The following is a 20,605-nucleotide window of genomic DNA, read 5'->3' on the forward strand; positions in this document are numbered from 1 at the left end:
TGGGTGAGAGGCAGTGTGATAACGGGGGGGGGGGGAGTGGTGGAGGAGGCAGGCCCCGGCTGGGACCCAGACACTGAGGCGGCCCTTCCAGGTGGCCACTGACTTACTGTGGGTCCTCATACACACCCCATCCCTTCGCTGAGCCTTGGTGTCCAAGGAAGAGCGACCAAGAGCTCTGTGGCAACCCTGCCCCCACAGGAGTCACCTGGGAAGCTTGCCAAACAAGGATGTCTCAGCCCAGGGTAGTTTTAATGTGAATTTTTTATTGATCATCTTCTCAGCTGTTTAAGGATCTTTCTTTTCAAAAAAAAAGAAAAAAAAAAGATCTTTCTTTCCATGAACAATCTGTTCTTATTTCTTTGCCCAGTTTTCTATAACATAGCTGGTCTTAACTTTTAGCAGTTTTTATACTAGGAATATGAGCCCCATATTTGCAGCATAAGTTGCAAATATTTTCCCTACTTTGTCACCTGCCTTTTTTTCACTTTAAAAGCACTTGGTTGGGGTGCCTGCATGGCTCATTCAGCTAAGCATCTGACTTCAGCTCAGGTCATGCATGATCTCAGGGCTCGGGGATGGAGTCCCACATTGGGCTCCCCACTCAGTGGGGAGACTGCTTCTCCCTCTCCCTCTGCCCCTCCCCCTGCTCATGCTCTGTCTCTCAAATAAATAAAATCTTTAAATAATAAAAAATAAAAAAATTAGAAACACTTGGTTTCAGGAAACCATTTTATGGAAAGCAATAAGCAAATGCTGGAGTAAAATCAGGAAATAGTCCTAAGATTTTCTGGCTTTCCCTCTGAATAAAGCCAATGTCCAAGCCTTTCCTTGTCCTATCCTTTTTTAAAAATTAAGTCAAAGATCAAGATGAACATTCTATAGTTTTCGTCTCTCTAGCATCTTCCTCCTTCCTGCCATAGAATCCTTCTTTTGGGGGGAATCCTTCCTATGTGTGCTGGGAAGATATAATCCAGGTCTGGCCAGAGTACTCAGCCCTCTGGCTGCGGTAACTGATTATGGGTTGGGCACAGGATCCAAGCCCCACCAACTGGGCCTTCCTAAGAACGCTTTGTTAAACTAGCAGATTGTGAGTCATGAGTTGTTATATCCACCACTTGGAGAAAGCCTATCCAAGAGAAAGAATGGGGACAGAGCCTCTCTATGAGTTTGTGTGTGTGTGTGTGTGTGTGTGTGTGTGTATGACTATATATAGTCTGAACCCCTGGATTTAGCCAGTCTACCATGAAGCAAACTAAATCCTAACCTGTTTTATACATTTTCTTACATTGTCTAAGGTAGTTTGATTCACATATCTATCACCTGCAACCAAAAGATTTGTTTTGTTTTCAGAAAGTATTTAAAATTATTTTTCCCAAATCCCCTAGATCTATTACCTCTTGAGGCCAAAACTCTCTTCCTTCTCGCTGGTCTTCCAGATAATCACGAATGATGTTTGTTTTCTGCAAAAACAGGCCCATAGAATTGGCACACTCTAGGTCTTCACCAACTAAGGGATCTTCTAACTCTGAGGCTGAGAACAGACGGGAAAGGCCAATTCCCACCAGTCCAGCAACATAGTGACAGTACTGTAAGAAATGATGAAGTATTTACTAAAATGGAAACACCCAAGATCATTAGTTACAAAAAAAAAAAAAAAAAAAAAAAAACAAAAACCAAAAAACAAAACCCCAAAACAGTTTCCAAACAGAATGTACAAGATCTCATTTTGATTAAAAAACACAAATATACATATGTACTACGGCTCTGTTCTTGCCACTGTTTTAAGCACTCTGCATATTCAATCCTCACAATCACCTTTATGAGGCATGCATCATTACCATCACCATTTTACAGATGTGCAAACTAGGGCAAACAGAGGTTAGTTAATTGACTGCCCCAAATCACTCATCTGGAAGACAAAGGGCAGGGACTCAAAGCCAGGTAGTCTGGCTTATGAGGCAGGCTCTAACAACTTCGCTGAAACTGCCTCTTCTCAAAAGAGATCTTGGTAAACGTCATTCTTGATTGTCAAAGAGTTTTTTTCCTGTAAAAGTGGTTTTTCAAAGCTATCCTCTCCTGAAAACAGTATTCCAAGACAACTTAATGCAATACTCTTACAAAATGAATGTCCATTACACAATTTAAGAAGTGGAGAGCAGTTAAAGAAGGTACACTCTGGGGTGGACATTAGGAAGGGTAAAAGTTCGGGAAAGACCAAAGGAGGGCTCTGGATGAAAGTAAGACAAAGCCAGACTAATGAAAGGGCAGAATGAAATGGCAAAGAGAAAAGTACTTGAAATATGGTCTAAGAAAGGAAGAATCTGGAAAGAGTATAGATATGCTAAAATATACAGAGAAATGAGCTGCAGACAGCTACAAGAAGTTTAAAAAGAATTACTAGAAATTAAAGAACATAGTATGTCCTTAGTGCTGCCCAAGGAAAAGTAGATTTTAAGATAATAGTTCTTCGGATAGAAATACTCCTAGAATGGAAGGAGTCTTCTTCCTTCAAAGTTGGGGGTAGGCGGAGCGGATCACTAAAAGTACTGAATTTCATCTAATCAGAACTTGTATTCAACAAGCTATCATTGGGTCTCCTGAATAGGTCTGCACGGCAGAAAAGGGAGTCAACTGTGCAGCTAACCAGTGCTGATTTTCGGCCAGGAGGAGTTTCAGCTTTAACTTTAAATTCATAAATGAATAATTCCAACAGCAACCTCACTCATGCTAACTTGGAGAGCATAAGCCAGCAGCCCCAAAGATGTTGCCAGTAAGTTTTGAGGATCGAAGGATTAAGAGGCCAGACTTTGAACCTACACTCACCCAAGGAGTATGTATGTAGTTGAGTCTCTTCTGAGATCCCAACTTAAACACTATTAAAGATACAAAATACACACATAGTTCAGATGTTTAACATGTCTTTGCTTCCACTGGGGAAATGAAGAAGTCTCACAAACATCTTTCCTATGGAAAATGGGCAAGACCCCCCTTTCCTATCCGGTGTTTCGATGTTTAGTTTAGTCCCCATTGTCAATTAGGTCACTTTGTCTGGATAAGCACTTTCTCCCTGCCCCCTCACTCCTCCCCTGGCCAATATCCTCCACAGCTGCTGCTCAGGAATAAACTCGGGCCAAAGAAAAGCCATTATAATTTTATCTGCCACATCATCTGCTCTCACAGCCCTTTCCAGCTACCCTGTCTCCTGAGGAAGACAATCTCATCCACGTAGGGTCTCCCACTGCTAATCCCCACACGGATTCGTTTATAACCGCCATATGAACTTGGGGAGGGAGGTCGAGAAACTTGGAACTTCTCCTATCGTGTTAATTGTGTAAGGAGATGACGGGAAAGGAAGAAGTAAGGTACTGGAGAGGTACTCACTCCTCAGCACAACACACCTACGATCCTAAGTTAGTACCTCTGGATTCTCCTAACTTGGAAAGGAAACACACATACAATTTAACAGTTTAAGTGATACCTACTTCTCGTCAACAAATGGGGTCAAGCTGGCACGGAATTTAAAAGTCATCTTGTGCAAAGATGGAACTGGAGATTGATTCAGATACTAAGGTGTGTCTACATACACACATACTCAGTAATGGAAGAAAGTAAATAACAAAAAACACATTGTTAAGATGTGAAAACCTCGGGTATCTCTATATTACATGAAGTAATTTGGCCATTTATTTAAAATTTCACAGCAAGTCAGAGGCACTTTTAGAAGCTTCATGTCTGTACCTCGGGGACAGGTTATATTCACTTTGGCCTAACTTAATGGTAAACTCCGTAGGGCAGGGATTATTTCAAGCATTCAACTATAAGCCCCTTTATTAAGTGTTTATGATGAGACATTCAAGCTACATAGGAGGGTTGTAAAACCAGAACGTTTGGAACCGGTAGACAACTTTATTCCTCACTCCGAACTTCACAGCGCATACTGCCAGCTCTGTCCTACTCACCACACAGCAACGCTGCTTTGTAAACACTGACCTTGTCCCACTCCTGTTCAGAAGTTACGTGTTTATCCAAAAACTCCGCCATCCCAAATCCCATTTTCCGGCAAACGTCAACAATCACTGTTTGATATTTCTCAGCCAAATTTCTAAACTCGAGGGAGATCTGAAATGGAAATCACAAAAAACAGAAAATATGAAATACATATTTACACTGGGAACCAACATGGTATCTACAGATCATAAAACAAAGCAATAGTAGAATTAATATTAGAACTGTGCTAATTTTCTACATATTGCATAATAAGCTCAGAAATGTTATAATTGTTAAAATAGAAGGATCTAAAAATGCTGAAGTTTCTAGACTCAAAAGAAAATCAAAGTCTCACTCTACACTCATCTTTCCAACAGATAATAAATGAGGTGCTTCAACATAAAGTGGACATAAATGTAAGAATTTTAGGAAGAACGCCTCCTTTCAGACAAACCTCATGACAGGGAAGACTCATTCCTGCAAACATGTATCAAGCACTTCCTACTTCACAAGCTTTGTTCTAGGCACTGGGGATACACAGCCTGGAAAGGAACAGAAACTTCAGCCCCAGTACAGTTTACATTCTACTGAGGAGATCAGCCAACCGTTTTCTATCATCAATTTCCCAATTTCTATCAGGAAGTTATAATGTCTCCCCCACTATAAGGCTACACATTTTAATTCCTTAAACAACTCAATTTAGCTCAATCTGAGGCACGGTACCCAACATTTTTTTTTCATTGTCTGAGCTCTAATGTAGAAATTGTACTGATGGTTTTAAATTCATTGCTATTGCACAACATCCTGTTTAAGTTTAAAGAAGTATTTCTAGATGATCAAAATACAGTATAGAAACACCACAAAACTTCTTAAAATGCTGCAAAATATTACTAGAGCCAACACACAATACTGAAAAAAGTTAACAGACTTTATTAAGCATCAAAAGTGAGAAATACTTGGTGTATGTCTACAGAAAGGTTAGAAAAGCTTCCTCAGGAAACACCTATATTTAAGGACCTGAGGGGAAAACCAGCTGGTTACACAGCACCAAAGCGATTCAGAAGCCTAAGAAACCTTAGGACTACTCTGATCAACATCAACTGTGAAACTCCCCCACAATCCATAAAATTAACCCAGTCTTTCCACAATGCTGTTCTTTCCAGAATAGTTGTTCCAAGACAGCCAAAATGTCCTTCCTATTGTGGATTGAAACAAATGAGCAACTGTATGAAAGGGTATCTGAATCCCTGAAATCTCCCTATGACCCCATTCTTTCAACAGACCCTGGACTAGGTCATTCTATTTAAGAGAGCAAAGCCCGGTGAGGTGGGGGGAGGAGTGGCTTGATTCTGAATTAGGTTACTCCAAAATGAAGTAAACACTTCACTGCTGAATGAGAACAATCCCCTTCAACAACTTTTGGGGACTTATTATCTAATGCAAAAAAAATGGAAACAAAAATACCTAGGGAAAAGTGATGTTTTCCCAGACACGGGAAGGAGGGAGAGAGCCCTGCTGACTCCTCCACACTAGGCACCCAATTTCACGACTCTGTAGGAGTGACGAGCTCTGCCGAGTGAAATGAACCACAAGGCCTTTTTACTGTCCCTCCAGGTAATTGTTCGACAACTACAGTAGATTTGTAGGGGCTTAAGTCACTCTCTGGTGACTCAAGTACACGAAGGAAGGATATCATGGTGAATCCACTAGCATAATGGAGGAGGACCAAATACCAAGTAGGGGTCAAAGGTGCAGGACACTTCCATTCACCTACAAATAAAAATTTCCTATGAACTTCAGGACGTTGACGGTATGACCAAACACTGGGTAATTCTACCTTCTTCCCTTATATGCAAAATTCTGTTTTCAACCTTTTTTTTTTTCTGGAAAAACCAATAGTTTCATTGTTTTTAACCAATTTTTAAAAGAGCAGAAAAGTATGCCAGTGATTAAATGTTAAAACTACATTACCATAAAATAATACAAATAGTAAATCAATAATGAAATATATTTCATAACTAATTCATAGCTCAATAAATGTATGTTATCATTGCTATTAGCATTTAAAAATAACCCTATGCTATTCCTTAAGTTGTGTTTAAGGGTAGATCTCCAAGACCACCAGTTTCCACCAGTACCAGGTGAAAAAGATACACTCTAATCTAATCCATAATATACAGTGAAAGCTCTAGAAAGCCTGGCTTCAAACGATACCAACTAATGACCACTGAAGCATGAAACACCAGGTTCAATTTCAATGCACACACATTGAGGAAGGGCTCACTTGGTGAGAATACTTTGTCTAGGCTTATGCCTGAAGTCTGTGGGGCCCGGGACAAGAGCACAAATGGAGGCCCACATACCGTACTGGCTCAAAATCTTGAAATTATCAGTCACACTAGTAACTTGTTAAACAGTATGCGCTATTTTCGGGCTTTTACAAAGACACCTTCACCACACCCTGAAAGACTCAGATGTGAATTTAAATTTCTCTCAGGGCTTTGTTCCAAAATGCAGCAGAGCAGAGACTGCTGATCCCCAGCTCCCAGCCTGCACCCTGGCCTTCCCACTCCCAGCTCTGTCTAGCACCAGAAGGCCTAGGGGCAGGATCGCTGGTATATGGTTCATCCTGGAGAAGACAGACCTGAGGGAACAGACTGCAAACCCAGGAAGTAGGCTCAGGGAATCGAGGGCAGGGAATTCCACACAGCCAGAACATAGTCTAGAAGGGGAGCTGCATAAGCTCTGGGCAGGCACACTCCCATGGCCCTGGGGACCCCTCACCTCTTTGAGTAGGGCCCTCTAACGTGAGAGGCCAGGAGGGGGGGGGGGGCTTCTTACCTCAGTCTAAGAGCAGTATTGTGTGAGTGAGTCCAAGTTATCTGTTCTGCCTTAGGACCTCGCCCAAAACCGACGGTACACCTAACCCAAGGAGACTGCACTACCCTTCAAATTGTGCATCCTGTCTCAAGGAGATGCTGGGACAGATCAGCAGGTGCACAAAGCATTCCCTACGAAAATAAGACACTATGACTTTTCATATATTCCTATCTCAACCGGAAGGACAGGCTGAAAGGACCTCCAATTCAAAGTTACATCCTCACGAAACACATAGCTTCATATGTTTCACATTCTTAAGGATATAAAAGGTTAACACCAGCGAAATAGTGATGCCTGGCCTGTGCCCTCTGCTCCCTTCTACACTGCCAGGGGGAGTCTCTGCTCTCAGGAGGGGAGTATCTTTCTGCTTTCACCCTACTACCCAACACAGGAAAAGATCAATTTCATGTTGAAATTTGCTTGAACAAACTGTTGTTTTTCCACTGGAATGCAGTAATTCTTTATAAAGAAGACTTTGGTTTTCTAAGCATATTGAAATATTAGCTAAACATTTACTAGCTATACCCCCCCCCAAATTATTCTGACATTCACACATTTTCATATTCTCTCATTTTGGCTGAGTGGGTAGGGCTGCCTTGATTTTTAAAATACCGATGACCTTTAGTCCATGACTAGAAAGTATTTGTTATGAATCTACCCAATTCGGAAATAGTTTGGAAGGGTTTTTTGGTTTTGGAGGCTCTAGCTAGAATACAACTTTTTTAAGTGAGAATACACATCAGTTATAAATGCTATGGGACCCTGTTTGCAGCACTTCCTCTGTGTTAGCAGAGTTTCACAAGCTCATCAGTGAATGGCCCCAGATTTCCAGTCAGAGGACACCCAGCCTCTGGTCACGTGAGAGATGTCCTGGGAGAGCCAAAATCACTGGTACCTTCTCTAGGTGAGCTCTCTCATTCCCCATCTAATTCTTCTTCACAGGTCTTTTTCCTTTTTCTTCTTTTCTACTGTATTGTACTGTATCAGCTCCATCTAATTACTCCTCACAGGTTTTTTTCTTTTGGTTTGAACTTTATTGTCTTTTATTTTTATCTCTGACAGCAAAGACATGATCTCAGTAATCTGAAACAGCCCTTGATCCAAAGAAGTCTCTCAAACATTCTTTTGTATCAGGTGGATTCCTCCCTTCCCCACTCAGGAATATAGATCTGTTTCAGTAGCAACGGCCACATGAGGACTATTCTTTTCCCCAAATTCTGGCAACTGCGTACAAAAAGAAGGGCTTCTTTGGTCTATTAGAGAACATGAGACTTCACTAAATCAACCTTTTATTTATGAGATATGAAAGAAGTACTTATTTGTGTGATAAGACATGCAAATTCCTGAAAAGTAAGACCTAGTCACATATATAACATAACCTTGCCAATTTTCTAAAACTCAAGATTTTAATCACAACCCACTTTAGTCCAACGGAATGGACTGAATACCTAATATATATAGAATACTTAGAATATAGCAGGCACTCCTCTATGTACTTTATACATACGAACTTATCAATCCTCAGAGCTCTAACTTTACAAATGAGGAAGCTGAGGCAGAGAAACTTAGGAACTTGTCCAGGTTCACACAGCTGTAAGTGACAGAAGATCACCCTGCTTCGGTCCTTCCCCCAGCTGGACCCATCCTGAACAGTATATCCATGCTACCAGGCTAAGGGTACCAGAAGCCAGCAGCCCTCTACACTCAGGCTGTATTAGATAGGCAACAGGTTTTGTGAGCGAGCCTGAGAATCCAACTTTTACAACGCTGGAATTAGAATGTATTTTTCCAAAGGAAGAAACACTGGACTATCTTGACTCTTTTAAACCTCACAACAATATGAGGCAGGTACTGTTATTATCTCTATAAATGGAGAAACTGACGTTTACACAGGACACATCACTCCGCACCAGGTAATAACTGGAAGAGATGGGATTCCCACCCAGGCAGTGTGGCTTCAGAGTCTCGGCTACCGGAGTTCTTACCCATCACATTAGATTACGCTGCCCTCACACTGCTTATTTTGCTGTTCTCTACAGGGATGAGGGGTGGCTGACAACTACATCATCAGTTATACAAACAACCACACGCAGAAGAGAGCTGTAATTCCGCTACCGTTGGGAAGTCCTCTAGCACTTGCCGATCCTTCTCCTTGCTCTCCATATACCGCCAGTCTGGTTCGTAAAGGTAAGAGTGAAAGTTGTGTAGCAGTGGAACCTTCTTTTCTACACTGATGGTCATGTCATCTTCCAGAGTGTCCAGAGCTCGGAGGACCAGATAAAATATGCATACGGCATGGCTGTAAAAAAGGAATAACTATTAATATAACGGGACAAACGTTCCAAGATATTTATTTTAAAATACACGTCATTTATGCAAACCCTCCTACAGCCCTACCTCTAAAGAACTATGAAAGGATAGCCAAAGGTTTTTGTACTCAGCGAGACATCTTAGTTTTCCTTTCTTGGATGGGAACAATGAACTTCAGTGGTTTATTCAGAAAAAACAAAATTAAAATAAAACCCTACCAGCTGGATGTCACAACTACTTCCAGAATGAGTTACATTTAACAAACACAGAACAAATGTACAACGATCAACAGGCCAAGTGTTTACATGGAACTATTTTTGCAGATAAAAAATATAGTCAAAAGACACAGTAACTTTTCAGTATAAATACTATCATACACAAAGGCAATTGGTCTAGGTTCATGTATGAATCTGCCCAGAAGCAGCTTGGACTGGTTCAGTCAGGAGTCCTAAATTTGAGCACCAGGTGGGGTACAGAGATTACTGAAATAAAACTTTAAAAAAAAAAAAAAGCAACTTCATTAGAATTAACCCCATATACTAGAATTGCAAAGTAGCATGGTGAAGCCAAGAAAAATGCATGACCTACTCAGAGACAGGTTCAGCTGCCAGGACTAAAAAAAAGTTAATAAACACCACCATCCCCCACCCCGATTCCTCCCCGCTTCCCTGAAAGAGCTGGGCCCACAGGGACACTATTAGATGGCAAAGTGCCTGGAAGGGCATTCTAAAGTAAACACATGGGTGTTCCAACCAGAACATTTCCTTCACTCTGGTGGGGCACGCTCTAGCTGAGCCACAGCGGAGACTGCAACGCTAGGGGCTGTCAGAAAGTAGCCTCGAGCGGCTCAATGTCCCCGGGAAAAGCTCTCCTCCCCCAAGTGAAAAGGAGCTGTCTGGCCACTCACCGCATTTCCCCATCCAGCGCCTCAATGACAGCTGCAAAACTGCGACTGGTCTGATTGAGATACTTGTAGCAAGTTTTCAAGCTGCTGCTCAGCGAGTCCTGGGGGCAGAGAAGACACACGGAGGTGGGAGATGTGGACGAGCAGGAGTGGGACTGGGGCAGGCGGCCAGCTGCCGGCGGGGTCCGCAGCCTGCCGCAGACGCCTTCCCCCCGCGGCCAGTCCTTGGACGGCCAGGCGGCGGGAGACAAGGGGCAGCCGCGCGGCGGGGAGCCTGCGCCCGTGCCCGTGCCTCGGGGTGCCGCGGTGGGGCTCAGAACTAACGTCCGCTTGAACAGGGACATGGCCTTGGTGCCGCAGGCGGCCACGGCCATGGGAATCGTAGGGCCTGCGTAGAGTTTTTCCTCCATAGACCCGAGCGGGGCTGGGAGGCGCCCCCGAGGGGCGGGGCAGGCTCTCCCTCCACCCCTACAGGCTCGCGGGTGGCCTGCCCCGCCCCCCAACTGGGGACGGAGGTCAACCCCGCCCCTGTCCCGCCCCGCCCCCTGCTCCCCCCACCCGCCTGCCACCCCTTCGCCACCGGTGCCTCCCTCCAAGTCTTCCCCTTGTTCCCGGAACCCACCGGTAGCTAGCGGAGCCCAGGTCACTCAGAGAAGCTGGCTCTTCCTCCTGGTGCCAGAATCTTTCCTTCACCAAACTTTAGTCTGGCTCCACTGAACCCTCCACTCTTGTACTTCTATGTCTATCCCTGCATCGCCCAATTTTAGCAAGAATCCTGCTACTGATCACCCCGCCTGGTCCGGCAGGGTTCCTCATTCCCCATTATCCCATCGCTCTGGTCGGCCTCCATCGGGAATCCCGTTAGGTTAGGTCGTTTGGCGAGAATGGCCCTCACCCCAAATGTTCCACCTTCGTTATTTTCCATCCACCGACCCCTCCACTCTGCTCCTTGGCTAGAAATTCCCACTTTTCCTTGTTGTATTCAATATTGAGCCCAGTTCTATACTGAGGTCTCTTTTCCCCTACTGCAATGGCTATTCTGAATAAAACCTGTTTTTACTGCTTTAACTACTGTCCACCTCTGACTTTTCTTTAACACCTCTTAAATGTCTTCTATCCTCCTGAAAGCTATTACTTTTAAGATTTCTAATCCTCTTTCTCTTTCAAATTAGTGAGCTATAATGAGCTGCTTTCTGAACTTTACTCTTCCCTAAGGAAAACAAGAATCGTTTTTTCCAGGAAAAAAAAAAGCCATAGTTTCAAAGCAAGCATAGCTGAAAGACCTGCTGTGTGTTTGTTTTAGACAGACTTTAATTTTAGAGTTGTTTTACGTTCGGAGGAAAACTGAGTGGAAAGTACAGAGTTCCCATATATCCTGCCAGCCCGCGGTATCCCTCTCTTTTTAAGAGAACGAAAACATTTGAAATATCTAACAGAAGAGTGGTTAAAAATATACATATGGCATATCCACTGGTGGGAAATACTGCAGTCGCTTTAGAATGTTAACAGTGAACCTTGGACCCTAGTGGACCCATGTTTTTTTTATATGTATATTATTTCCTCAATTTCCTATCATGGATGCATATCATATTACCAAGAGTAAAGCTTTAAAGAAAATCACATAATCATGAGAATTTCATTTCCTTGCCATGTTCAATAAAAAATGATTAGTAAAAATTGATGTTTACTGAGCACCATATATTAGTAAAATCATTTCATGCAGTGTCTGGCATATAAATATACTCAGTGAAGGTTTGATGAATAAATGAATATCTTCAGAGTATTTATTTATTTTTAAGACATTTTATTTATCTGACGGAGAGCAAGCAAGCAAGTGAGTGCATAAGCAGGGGGAACAGCAGAGGCAGAGGGAGAAGCAGACCCCCCCCCCCCCCCGCTAAGCTGAGGTGGGGGGGAGCTGGACTCCTGGGTCATGACCTGAACCAAAGGCAGACACTTAACCAACTGAGCCACCCACATGCTCCTGTTCAGAGTATTTAAAAACCATTCACCATCTCCTTCGCTCTCCAGTGTGGAGAGGCCAGGCTTTGCAATCAAGTAAGACACAGAATAACAGGTATTACTGAGCTCTATGGCAGCTCTTCACAGGAACCGTTGTTACCAGGTCACAGTGATTCCTTTCACCGCATTGCCCAGCGTTTTAATCCTCCGCTACAACTAATGGTTTGGGGGCTGACTTCTAACCATGAGCTCCAATAAAAGCTGGACAGGTTTTTGAAGAGCAACAACCTTAAGGAATACAAGCCCTGCTTATCAACACACCTCCACTCTGAAAATGAGCAAGGTCCATAAATCCCTTCCCTGTCGCCTTCCCTCACCATTCTTTTTCCTGTCACCTATTTGCTTCAGTTCCTCACTCCATAACAGTAATTTCCTCAAATTACCAGGACGATACAGGAAGACAGAACTATTAAGCACTGGAGAACTTGACTCACTATGAAAATTTCCACTGCTTGATTCCCATGCGCTGGCAGGGAGGAGAGGGTGGAAAAAAGACCAGAGCTAACTGCTGCCTGTCTCTAGAGCCTCCTGATGCTTCCCACTGCTGTGTGACATGAAGCACACTCCCGCACACTCCCAAGAACTCTCAAGTGAGAGAAAAACAGGGATGAAGGGCACTTGGAGGAAGACTGTGCAATGGCTAGAAGAGCAAGGCTGAACTCCCAGACTGGGACTCCCAGGAAAGACAGTCCCACAGGTGAACAGCTACCAACCATTCCCACATTTTTCCTTCAGACTTCAATGCAGGTTCCTCAGAATGGGGAGAAACCCCCCAAATAACCAAATTTATGTTTAACAGTAAGATTAATAACTACCGTTTACTGGGCAGCTACTGCATACCAAGCACAATACAAATATTACTTTTTATTCTTACAAAACCCTTTAAGGAAGATATTACAGACCTATATTCACTTTCATTCAAACTTCATGGCCAGATGTATGGCAGAATTCAGAATTTTTAGCGCTTTAGGAAATAGGCAATAAGATGCATATACAGCCCCAACTGCTATGGAGTAATATCCCATAATTAACTGTTAATATTTCTTCAGCAAAACATTTGAATATTTATACTAAGCCAGGATCACTTCAAGTCGGGGCAGGTTTGCTGTCAAATGACTTTGAGTGAGATTTAGGAAAACACTCCTCATTTTCAGACCATTTCCAAGTTGAGAAATCGTGGTTCAGGAACTGTGATTAGTATCTCTATTTTATATATGAAGAAACTGTTGCCTGGAGGTTAAGTTACCAAAAGTTATTCAGCTAAGAGTCAGGATTTAGACTTAAGAGAGGCCAGAAATGCATGATATAAAACCCTGCTTTTTCCATGATGTGCCCTGTGAGTGATCACACAACTTGCAGGCGGCAGCATGACCTGATTTATGGATCGGCTCCTAAAAATCCAGTAGAAATCAAGTTTACTGAACCCTAAATTCCTACAGCCAAATCCTTCTGTGATAGAAATAGTCAGCCATCTGGGGCGCCTGGGTGGCACAGTCGTTAAGCGTCTGCCTTCGGCTCAGGGCGTGATCCCGGCGTTCTGGGATCGAGCCCCACATCAGGCTCCTCCGCTGGGAGCCTGCTTCTCCCTCTCCCACTCCCCCTGCTGTGTTCCCTCTCTCGCTGGCTGTCTCTCTGTCAAATAAATAAATAATCTTTAAAAAAAAAAAAAAGAAATAGTCAGCCATCAATATCTGCTAAGTGCACATTTTCCCCCAGTTTCTTTGTTACTTAAGAGTGAAAGGGGACGCCTGGGTGGCTCAGCCGGTTAAGCCTCTGCCTTCCGCTCAGGTCCTGGGATCAAGCCTGGCATCAAGCTCCCTGCTCAAGGGGGAATCTGCTTCTCCCTCTTTCCACCCTCTCCCCCTGCTCCTGCTCACTCTCTCAAATAAATAAAATCTTAAAAAAGAGAGAGAGAGAAACTAAGATCATGTTAAGTGAAAGAAAATATGTGTTCCTATGTTTCCTCTATATTCAACCATTTTCTTTTTTAATGGCTCTTGGGGCTTTTAGGACTCAAAAAAACTGCGAGCAACAAAACAAATAATATTGTACTATATTGTTCATCAAATCATAGAGCTAAGAGTCTCACTTAAAAAAAAAAATCAAGGGATTATTGTATGGAAAGTCTCTCTCCTACCCCTTACCACTTCTCTCTCTAGGGGTGATAACCAACACTACCATTTTCTCCAAAAGTCGTATTTTATAGAGAGGAAAATGAGTCTCAGAGAAGTTTCTGGACCAAATCACAACCCTATAAATTGTGTCCCCTGACTTTAGACACTCAGATCCTTTGCCCTGCTATTATTTTTCTTTGTAGTATTTACCCCCCTCCACCTGAAATATTACATACAATAGACTCTTGAACAATGTGGGGATAAGGGGCATGGACCACCACACAGCCAAAAATCTGCGTATAACTTTTACTCCCCCAAAACTTAACTACTCATAGCCTGCCATTAGCAGAAGCCTTACTGATAACAGTCGATTAACACTTAGATTTTGTATGTTATATACTGTATTCTTACAATACAGCAAGCTTGAGAAAAGAGAAAATAAAAAAAGAAAATACATTTACAGTACTGTACTGTATTTATCAGAAAAAAATCCATGTATAAGTAAATCTACACAGTTCAAAGCCATATTGTTTCAGGGTCAACTGCTTTTTCTTCATTCTGTCTTCCTTCAGAATGTAAGTAAGTTTCATAAAAGCAAGGTCTTCACCGATCTTGTTCACTCTTGTATCTCTAGCACCTGAGACATTATCTGCCACGCAATTGGTGGTCACAAATTTTTAAAGGAAGGAAGGGGGGAAGAAGGGGGGGAGGGAAGGATGGAAGCTATTATACACCAGGTTGGGAAGGGAAGAAAGGAACTAGGAATTATAGAGTGTCTGCGATGTGCCAGGAGCACGTTTGACAGTGCTGGGATCCGATCAGCTGTCTGGGGCCAAACCTGAGCTCTTCATTGCAGGCAGCCTCCAAACCGGGAGCATGGAGGTTGTCAGAGTAGCCTGGGTGTGCACCCTGGAACCACTACTTGAACAAGTTATCTGATTACTTTATGCCACTGTTTGCTAACCTGGAAAAAGAGCCGTAATAATAGTGCTTGTCGCTTTAAGGTTGTTGTCAAGATAGACTAAGTGTGATGAGTTACAAAAGGGCCACAAAAGTTTGTGGCTCTTTCCATCAAGGTATGGGGTCTCTCTCTGCCTCCCTGAATCTGGGCTCCCTTGTGGCTGTTTCTGGCCGATGAGACAGCACCAAATGTGACTCAAGCATTGGCTTGAAAACTCCAGCTGCCATGTGGAACCCCAGGGCTAGCCTGCAGATGATAAGACACATATGGCCCAGTCTTCCCTTAACGGTCCAGCCTACAGTCTGCCAAACACCAGACTGTCTAGCCACAACCCGGCCAGCCAGCTGAGCAAACCCAGAAGAAAGCAACCAAACTGGCCCAGACCAGTAGAACTCCTCAGCTCTCCCAGAGAACTGTGAACTCAAGTTGTTGGTATTTTAAATTACTAAATTGCTTTTTTTTTTAAATTGTGGTAAAATATACATAACATAAAATTTACCATCTTAACCGCTTTTAAGTATACAGTTCAGTAGTGTTAAATACATTCACACAGTTGTGCACCCAATCTCCAGTTTAGGCATGGGTTTGTTACTCAATGAAAGTTAACTGATACGCTGGAGATAACAGAGCTTAGCATACTGCCTGGCAAACATAAAAACTCAATAAATGCGGTCTGTTGTTATTAGGACATGGTTATTATCATTATTAATTTTATTAGTCTAACTCACAATATAATTTCTTCCTAATCCCACTCACTTGCCAAATTTGTGTTCCAAAAACGTTGCTTTCATCATATCATCGTTCTGCTCTTAACCATTACCTGCTTCACTGCTTAGAGCTCAGCTTTTGTACTCCCACATGCCCTTACTGAACTTTATACTTCTAGCTTGTGTTCTTCAATTCCAGGTTGGTTTTCTCATCACTCCATACAGGTCATGGTCAGTCCTCTATAAAGCTCACAGTAGCTTTTTCAACTGAGGAGCCTCCCTACTAAATTAAATCTAGTACCTTACAAAGCACTTTTCCTGTGTTTTCTAAAAACCTTTTGCTTGAAGGCATTTCCTCATTTTGCTAAAATTTCCTGAAAGCAAAATGTTCTTAAGATTACTTGGCACTTCCTAGGTTATCTGACTTTTGGGACATCTATTTATTCTCCATGAGACTGTGAACATACTCAGGGTGGGCATTTTCCACTCTGTGCCCATCACACGGAAGTGTGTCAATTTTTAGCTGACTCTGGACATCCTCTGCTTAATGTGTCTCCTCTGCTTAATCATTTACCAACCTGGCATCTCTCGTTTTAAAGTCTAGTGTTCAAAGTTCAACAGTACTCTTTCAGTGTGGTCTGGTCCATCATTTGAATGACAAGCAGCACAGTGGGGGTAAGACAGTGAGCTCTGCAGACAGACAGCCAAGGTCAAAGAGAGGCTCTACCCCTGAATAACTGGACCCCAGGCAATTAATTAGCCTCTCTATGCCTCTGTTCTACATCTACAAAACGGGAAAAATAATAGTACCTTCCTTATAAGGTTACTGTGATGTTTAAATAATAGATGTAAGGAGGTATATAAAATAGTGCTTGGTACATTGTAAGAGCTCAAAAAATGTTAGGCATTATTATGATACTCTTTATCTAAAAGGTAATGATCTAGGTTTAAAAAGTCTCTCAGCAGGGCATCAGAATGGAAGAAATTATCCCGAGCAAGGCAATTAGGGATCTGACTGACCACAATTCTAAGTCCACAGCATGATGAGACTACCTAAAAAAGATAGGGAACACTGATGTGGTGGGGAGGTGGGACGCGGAAAAGGACTTTATTTGTACATGGCCGTTTTATTTCTTAAGGAAAAAAAAGATGAAGCAAATACAGCAAACACTATACATCTAATCTTGGAAATAGACACAAACTGGTTACAGTATTTTCAATATTTTTCTATTTGCTTGAAATATTTTATAATTAAAATATATTTTTTAAAGTGAAAGTAGTCTTAAACTACATTACATAGAAATACAGCATCCATAAGAAAGGAATTTAAAGTTCTGAAATGACCAGACTGAAAGAGTACTGTTCAACTTTGAACACTAGACTTCAAAAGGAGAGACACCAGGTTGGTAAATGGTCTGGAAAGAGTAACAGATAATGATAACTAAAGGAAGAACATAAAACATTTGGCTTGAATATCAGTATTCACAGAGAATATGAGAGTTCTCTTAAAATATGTCAAGTGCTGTATTACACAACAAGGATGAGACTCTGGTTCCAGAGGGAGAACAGAGTGAAAAAAGGTCAGCTTACTGTAAGGTAACGCTTCCTAAAATCCAAAACTGTCTGGGGATGGAGTGGGCAAGTCTCCAGAGGTAGTGAACTACCTGTCAGAGGAGGTGTTCAGGAGACTGTACAAACTGGATTATAAAGCACTGACTATCTGTTTTAGAGCACAGATCCCTGGAAGAATATGTTCCACTGTTCTCCCCTCAAAACACACAAATGCGCAATAACATAAATATTTGCAAATAATTTCAGGAAAGCTCCAAAAACTCGTAGTAAGAATCTCTAATTAAACATCTGTTGAGCAAGGCACAGGAGCAATGTAAAGTTGTAATTCCTTTAGGCATCCCCCAAAAGATGAATCCCCTATCCCAACCAGAACTGAGTTTTCCCTACCGTAAACTTCCTGATATATTCTGCCACAGTTACTTAAGTTTAGCTTGTTTAAAAAACTAGAGGTTTCTAGGGTAGTGCATCCACCTTTTATTCATTAATTCACTAAAGGGACATGGAACAAGATTCCTATATCCGAACAGCTTAAAAGTCCAGAATCAAATATAGAATCTTAAAACTGAAAGGGATTTGCGGATCATAAAAGCAATACACAAATAACCACAATACAAGCCTATGGGACTGTTACAGGTAGTACCAGAGAAAATGGCGGAGGGAGTTTCACAGGTAACTTGTTATGGTGCCTACCTGAATTTTCCATGAACAATCTGGTAATATTTTATTGACCTGACAAGATGGTGAGCTCTTTGTAAGTATTATTTGTCTATACATGCCATCCTGCCATGGGGCACACAGCATAACACCTAGCACAGAACAGGTGTCCAAAACTGTCCGCTGAATGGTGACTAGAAGTGGCACTTACTGAAGCTAGACCTTGAAGGATGAGAAGGATCCTGAGTTACGAGGGAAAGAGAAGAATTTTTTTCTGATGAGAAATTAAAGTGGTTTAATAAAGGACACCAATTAAGAGTACATTAAAACAAAGAATAGTCCTTGTGATGTCCCCATTGGAGAAAAGAATTTAAAAGTTTTGATATAATCCACATATTCAGCTGAATGTGTCTATTCATTCATTAATCACTTAAGAATAATTTTCTTGTATTAATAAATACCTTTGTAAACAAGCATTCATTTAGCAAAGGATACAAGAATGAGGCAGATGAAATAGAAGTAAATAAAACCAAGTTTGGCCTTCAAGAGACCAACAATGTTGCTAATCAACAGACATACAGATAACTAATAAGAACTTGGAAGAGTAAATATGTTATAAAAAACCGAGGAAGGACTGAGAAATAGGGATTGATAAGGCTGCAGGATAGTGAGGGAAGCTTTTGAAAGTGTAACCGAAAACTGGAAAGATGAGCAAGGTTTCATTCCCAAAAAGGTACTGTGGCCATATCTGCATAGTTCATTCCCTTCATGAAATTCTCTCACACGTTCTCTCCCACTTAATCTACCCATATAATCTCAATTTTGCAACCACCTATTAAGACACCGATAAATATCAATGCTCCAGGGCAGAAGGAAATATAAAGAAAAACTACCTGACAACCAATGTCTTGAAAGAACAGAAACATTTTAAGCATCAAGACCATCACCTGAGGGAGGGTGGGGGCGGGAAGAGGAGGCCCGCCTTAGGGACGTCGGCCAGCTGCGCGGGATTTGGGGTAAGGAAAGCGGAACCAGGCTGGGCGGGTGGGGCCGCCAGAAGGGGTGGGGGTCTGCTACCCCAGAGGCGTTTGGCACTCGCTCGCCGCGCCCCTCGCTCTCGATTGTGGGGCCTGCCGGTCAGGCCCTAGGCCGCGGCATGGCGCAGCGCGCCACTTCTACCGGGAGAACGGAGATGACCCACCTGGTCCATCTTGGAGGTGCTCACACCGCTCATGCCGGCCATCTGGCTGGGAGGTTGTAGAACTCCTCCGGGCGCCCCAAGCACTTCACGAACTCCATGCTAGCGGCAGGCGGCAGGTTGCCGGGGCTGGGCGCTCAATACCCGCACACCTCTGGAAGACACCGGCCGGCACTCAACGAAGGATTAAAACCAGAAGGCGCGACGACTGGGGCGGAGCAGAGGCGGGCCCAGAGCGGGGCGCCACGCCCACTTCCCCGCCCCCCCAACGGGTCTCCGGCTCTCGCTCCACTTCTCGTGGGCTCGCGGGGTGGACTGACGGGCTCTGATTGGCTAGGACCGCTCGCCCCAGGAAGACGCCGGCCAACCGGCGGTAGGATGAGGCTGGCGTGACGACCATACCCTCTAAGCTAATTGGAGAAGAGAAAGGGGCGGGCGAGCGGGATTGGTGCTTCTATGGGGGTGGGCCTTTTCCTCCACTTCCCCAGGTGGAGGTTGGAACGCGAACCCAGACCCGAGCTGGGAGTGCAGTGGATCCTGGCTTCAGGCGTGCGTGGGCTTTTGGTGAGAGCCCAGCAGGCGAGAGTTCGCTACGATTTTGTCAATAATCCCACCACGTGTGTAATCGTGTTTGTCCTGCCGGCCAGATTAGCTCTTCAGTGACGCACACCTCCTGTGCTGTATCTGCGCGAGGCTGCGGACCATTTAAAAGGCGGGTGGGCCCACCATCGAGTTGGCGTTTATCGTTGACACAAGAGAGCAAAAATCATTTGCGGCACTTAACAGCCCCATAAAACACCGGGCACCTGGTCCAGCAGTAACACCCCTCCTTTTCCGGCTTCACAACCCTCAAAGCTTTTCATTTCTCTCTGGGTGATTTTATTCCTAGAATTTCAACTCTAGGACCTCTTTTTAATGTTTTGGACCCCACTTTGTCCCCAAAATGGATCTGAAGCGTTTCTACCCCTATGTAAAGAGTGATGTGGAAATTTATATCTCCATAGTGTTTTTGTTTTTTAAGAGAGCGCGTGAGCGAACAGGCAGAGAGGGAGAGAGCGCCTGGCTGAGCGGGAATTCCCCTCCCCAGCCCCTCGCGGGATTTCCCCACCCTGAGGTCTTAATCTGAGCGAAATCAAAATCAAAGGTCAGACCCTTGACCGACTGAGCCGCCCAGACACCCACTGATCACGGTTTTAGACTGCGCTTGTTCCCCACCCACCACCACCGCCGCTAATCCTCATCCTGTTCTAGTTTTTCCCATAGTATTTATCACGTGCTAATATAATACAAAATTTG

The 20,605-nt window shown here is 43.3% G+C and overlaps 1 protein-coding gene across 2 annotated transcripts in view; it reads right to left on the minus strand.

The window, feature by feature from the left end:
• The window catches only part of FDFT1 (farnesyl-diphosphate farnesyltransferase 1), a 35,291-nt gene that overhangs the window by 13,752 nt on the left and 934 nt on the right, over positions 1-20,605 (minus strand). The window contains exons 2-5 of one of the 2 annotated variants that reach the window (XM_040626448.1): positions 10,085-10,182; positions 8,983-9,166; positions 3,991-4,119; positions 1,395-1,586 (exon numbers count right to left, since the gene is read on the minus strand). In XM_040626448.1, the coding sequence (XP_040482382.1) occupies positions 1,395-1,586; positions 3,991-4,119; positions 8,983-9,166; positions 10,085-10,182 (603 nt within the window). Of the gene's footprint in view, positions 1-1,394; positions 1,587-3,990; positions 4,120-8,982; positions 9,167-10,084; positions 10,507-20,605 lie in introns of those variants that run through there. The other variant, XM_008705068.2, reaches the window with a different exon arrangement.

The sequence above is a fragment of the Ursus maritimus genome, unplaced genomic scaffold, assembly GCF_017311325.1.
Source record: "Ursus maritimus isolate PB19 unplaced genomic scaffold, ASM1731132v1 scaffold_11, whole genome shotgun sequence".
In the NCBI taxonomy this organism is placed as follows: Eukaryota; Metazoa; Chordata; class Mammalia; order Carnivora; family Ursidae; genus Ursus; species Ursus maritimus.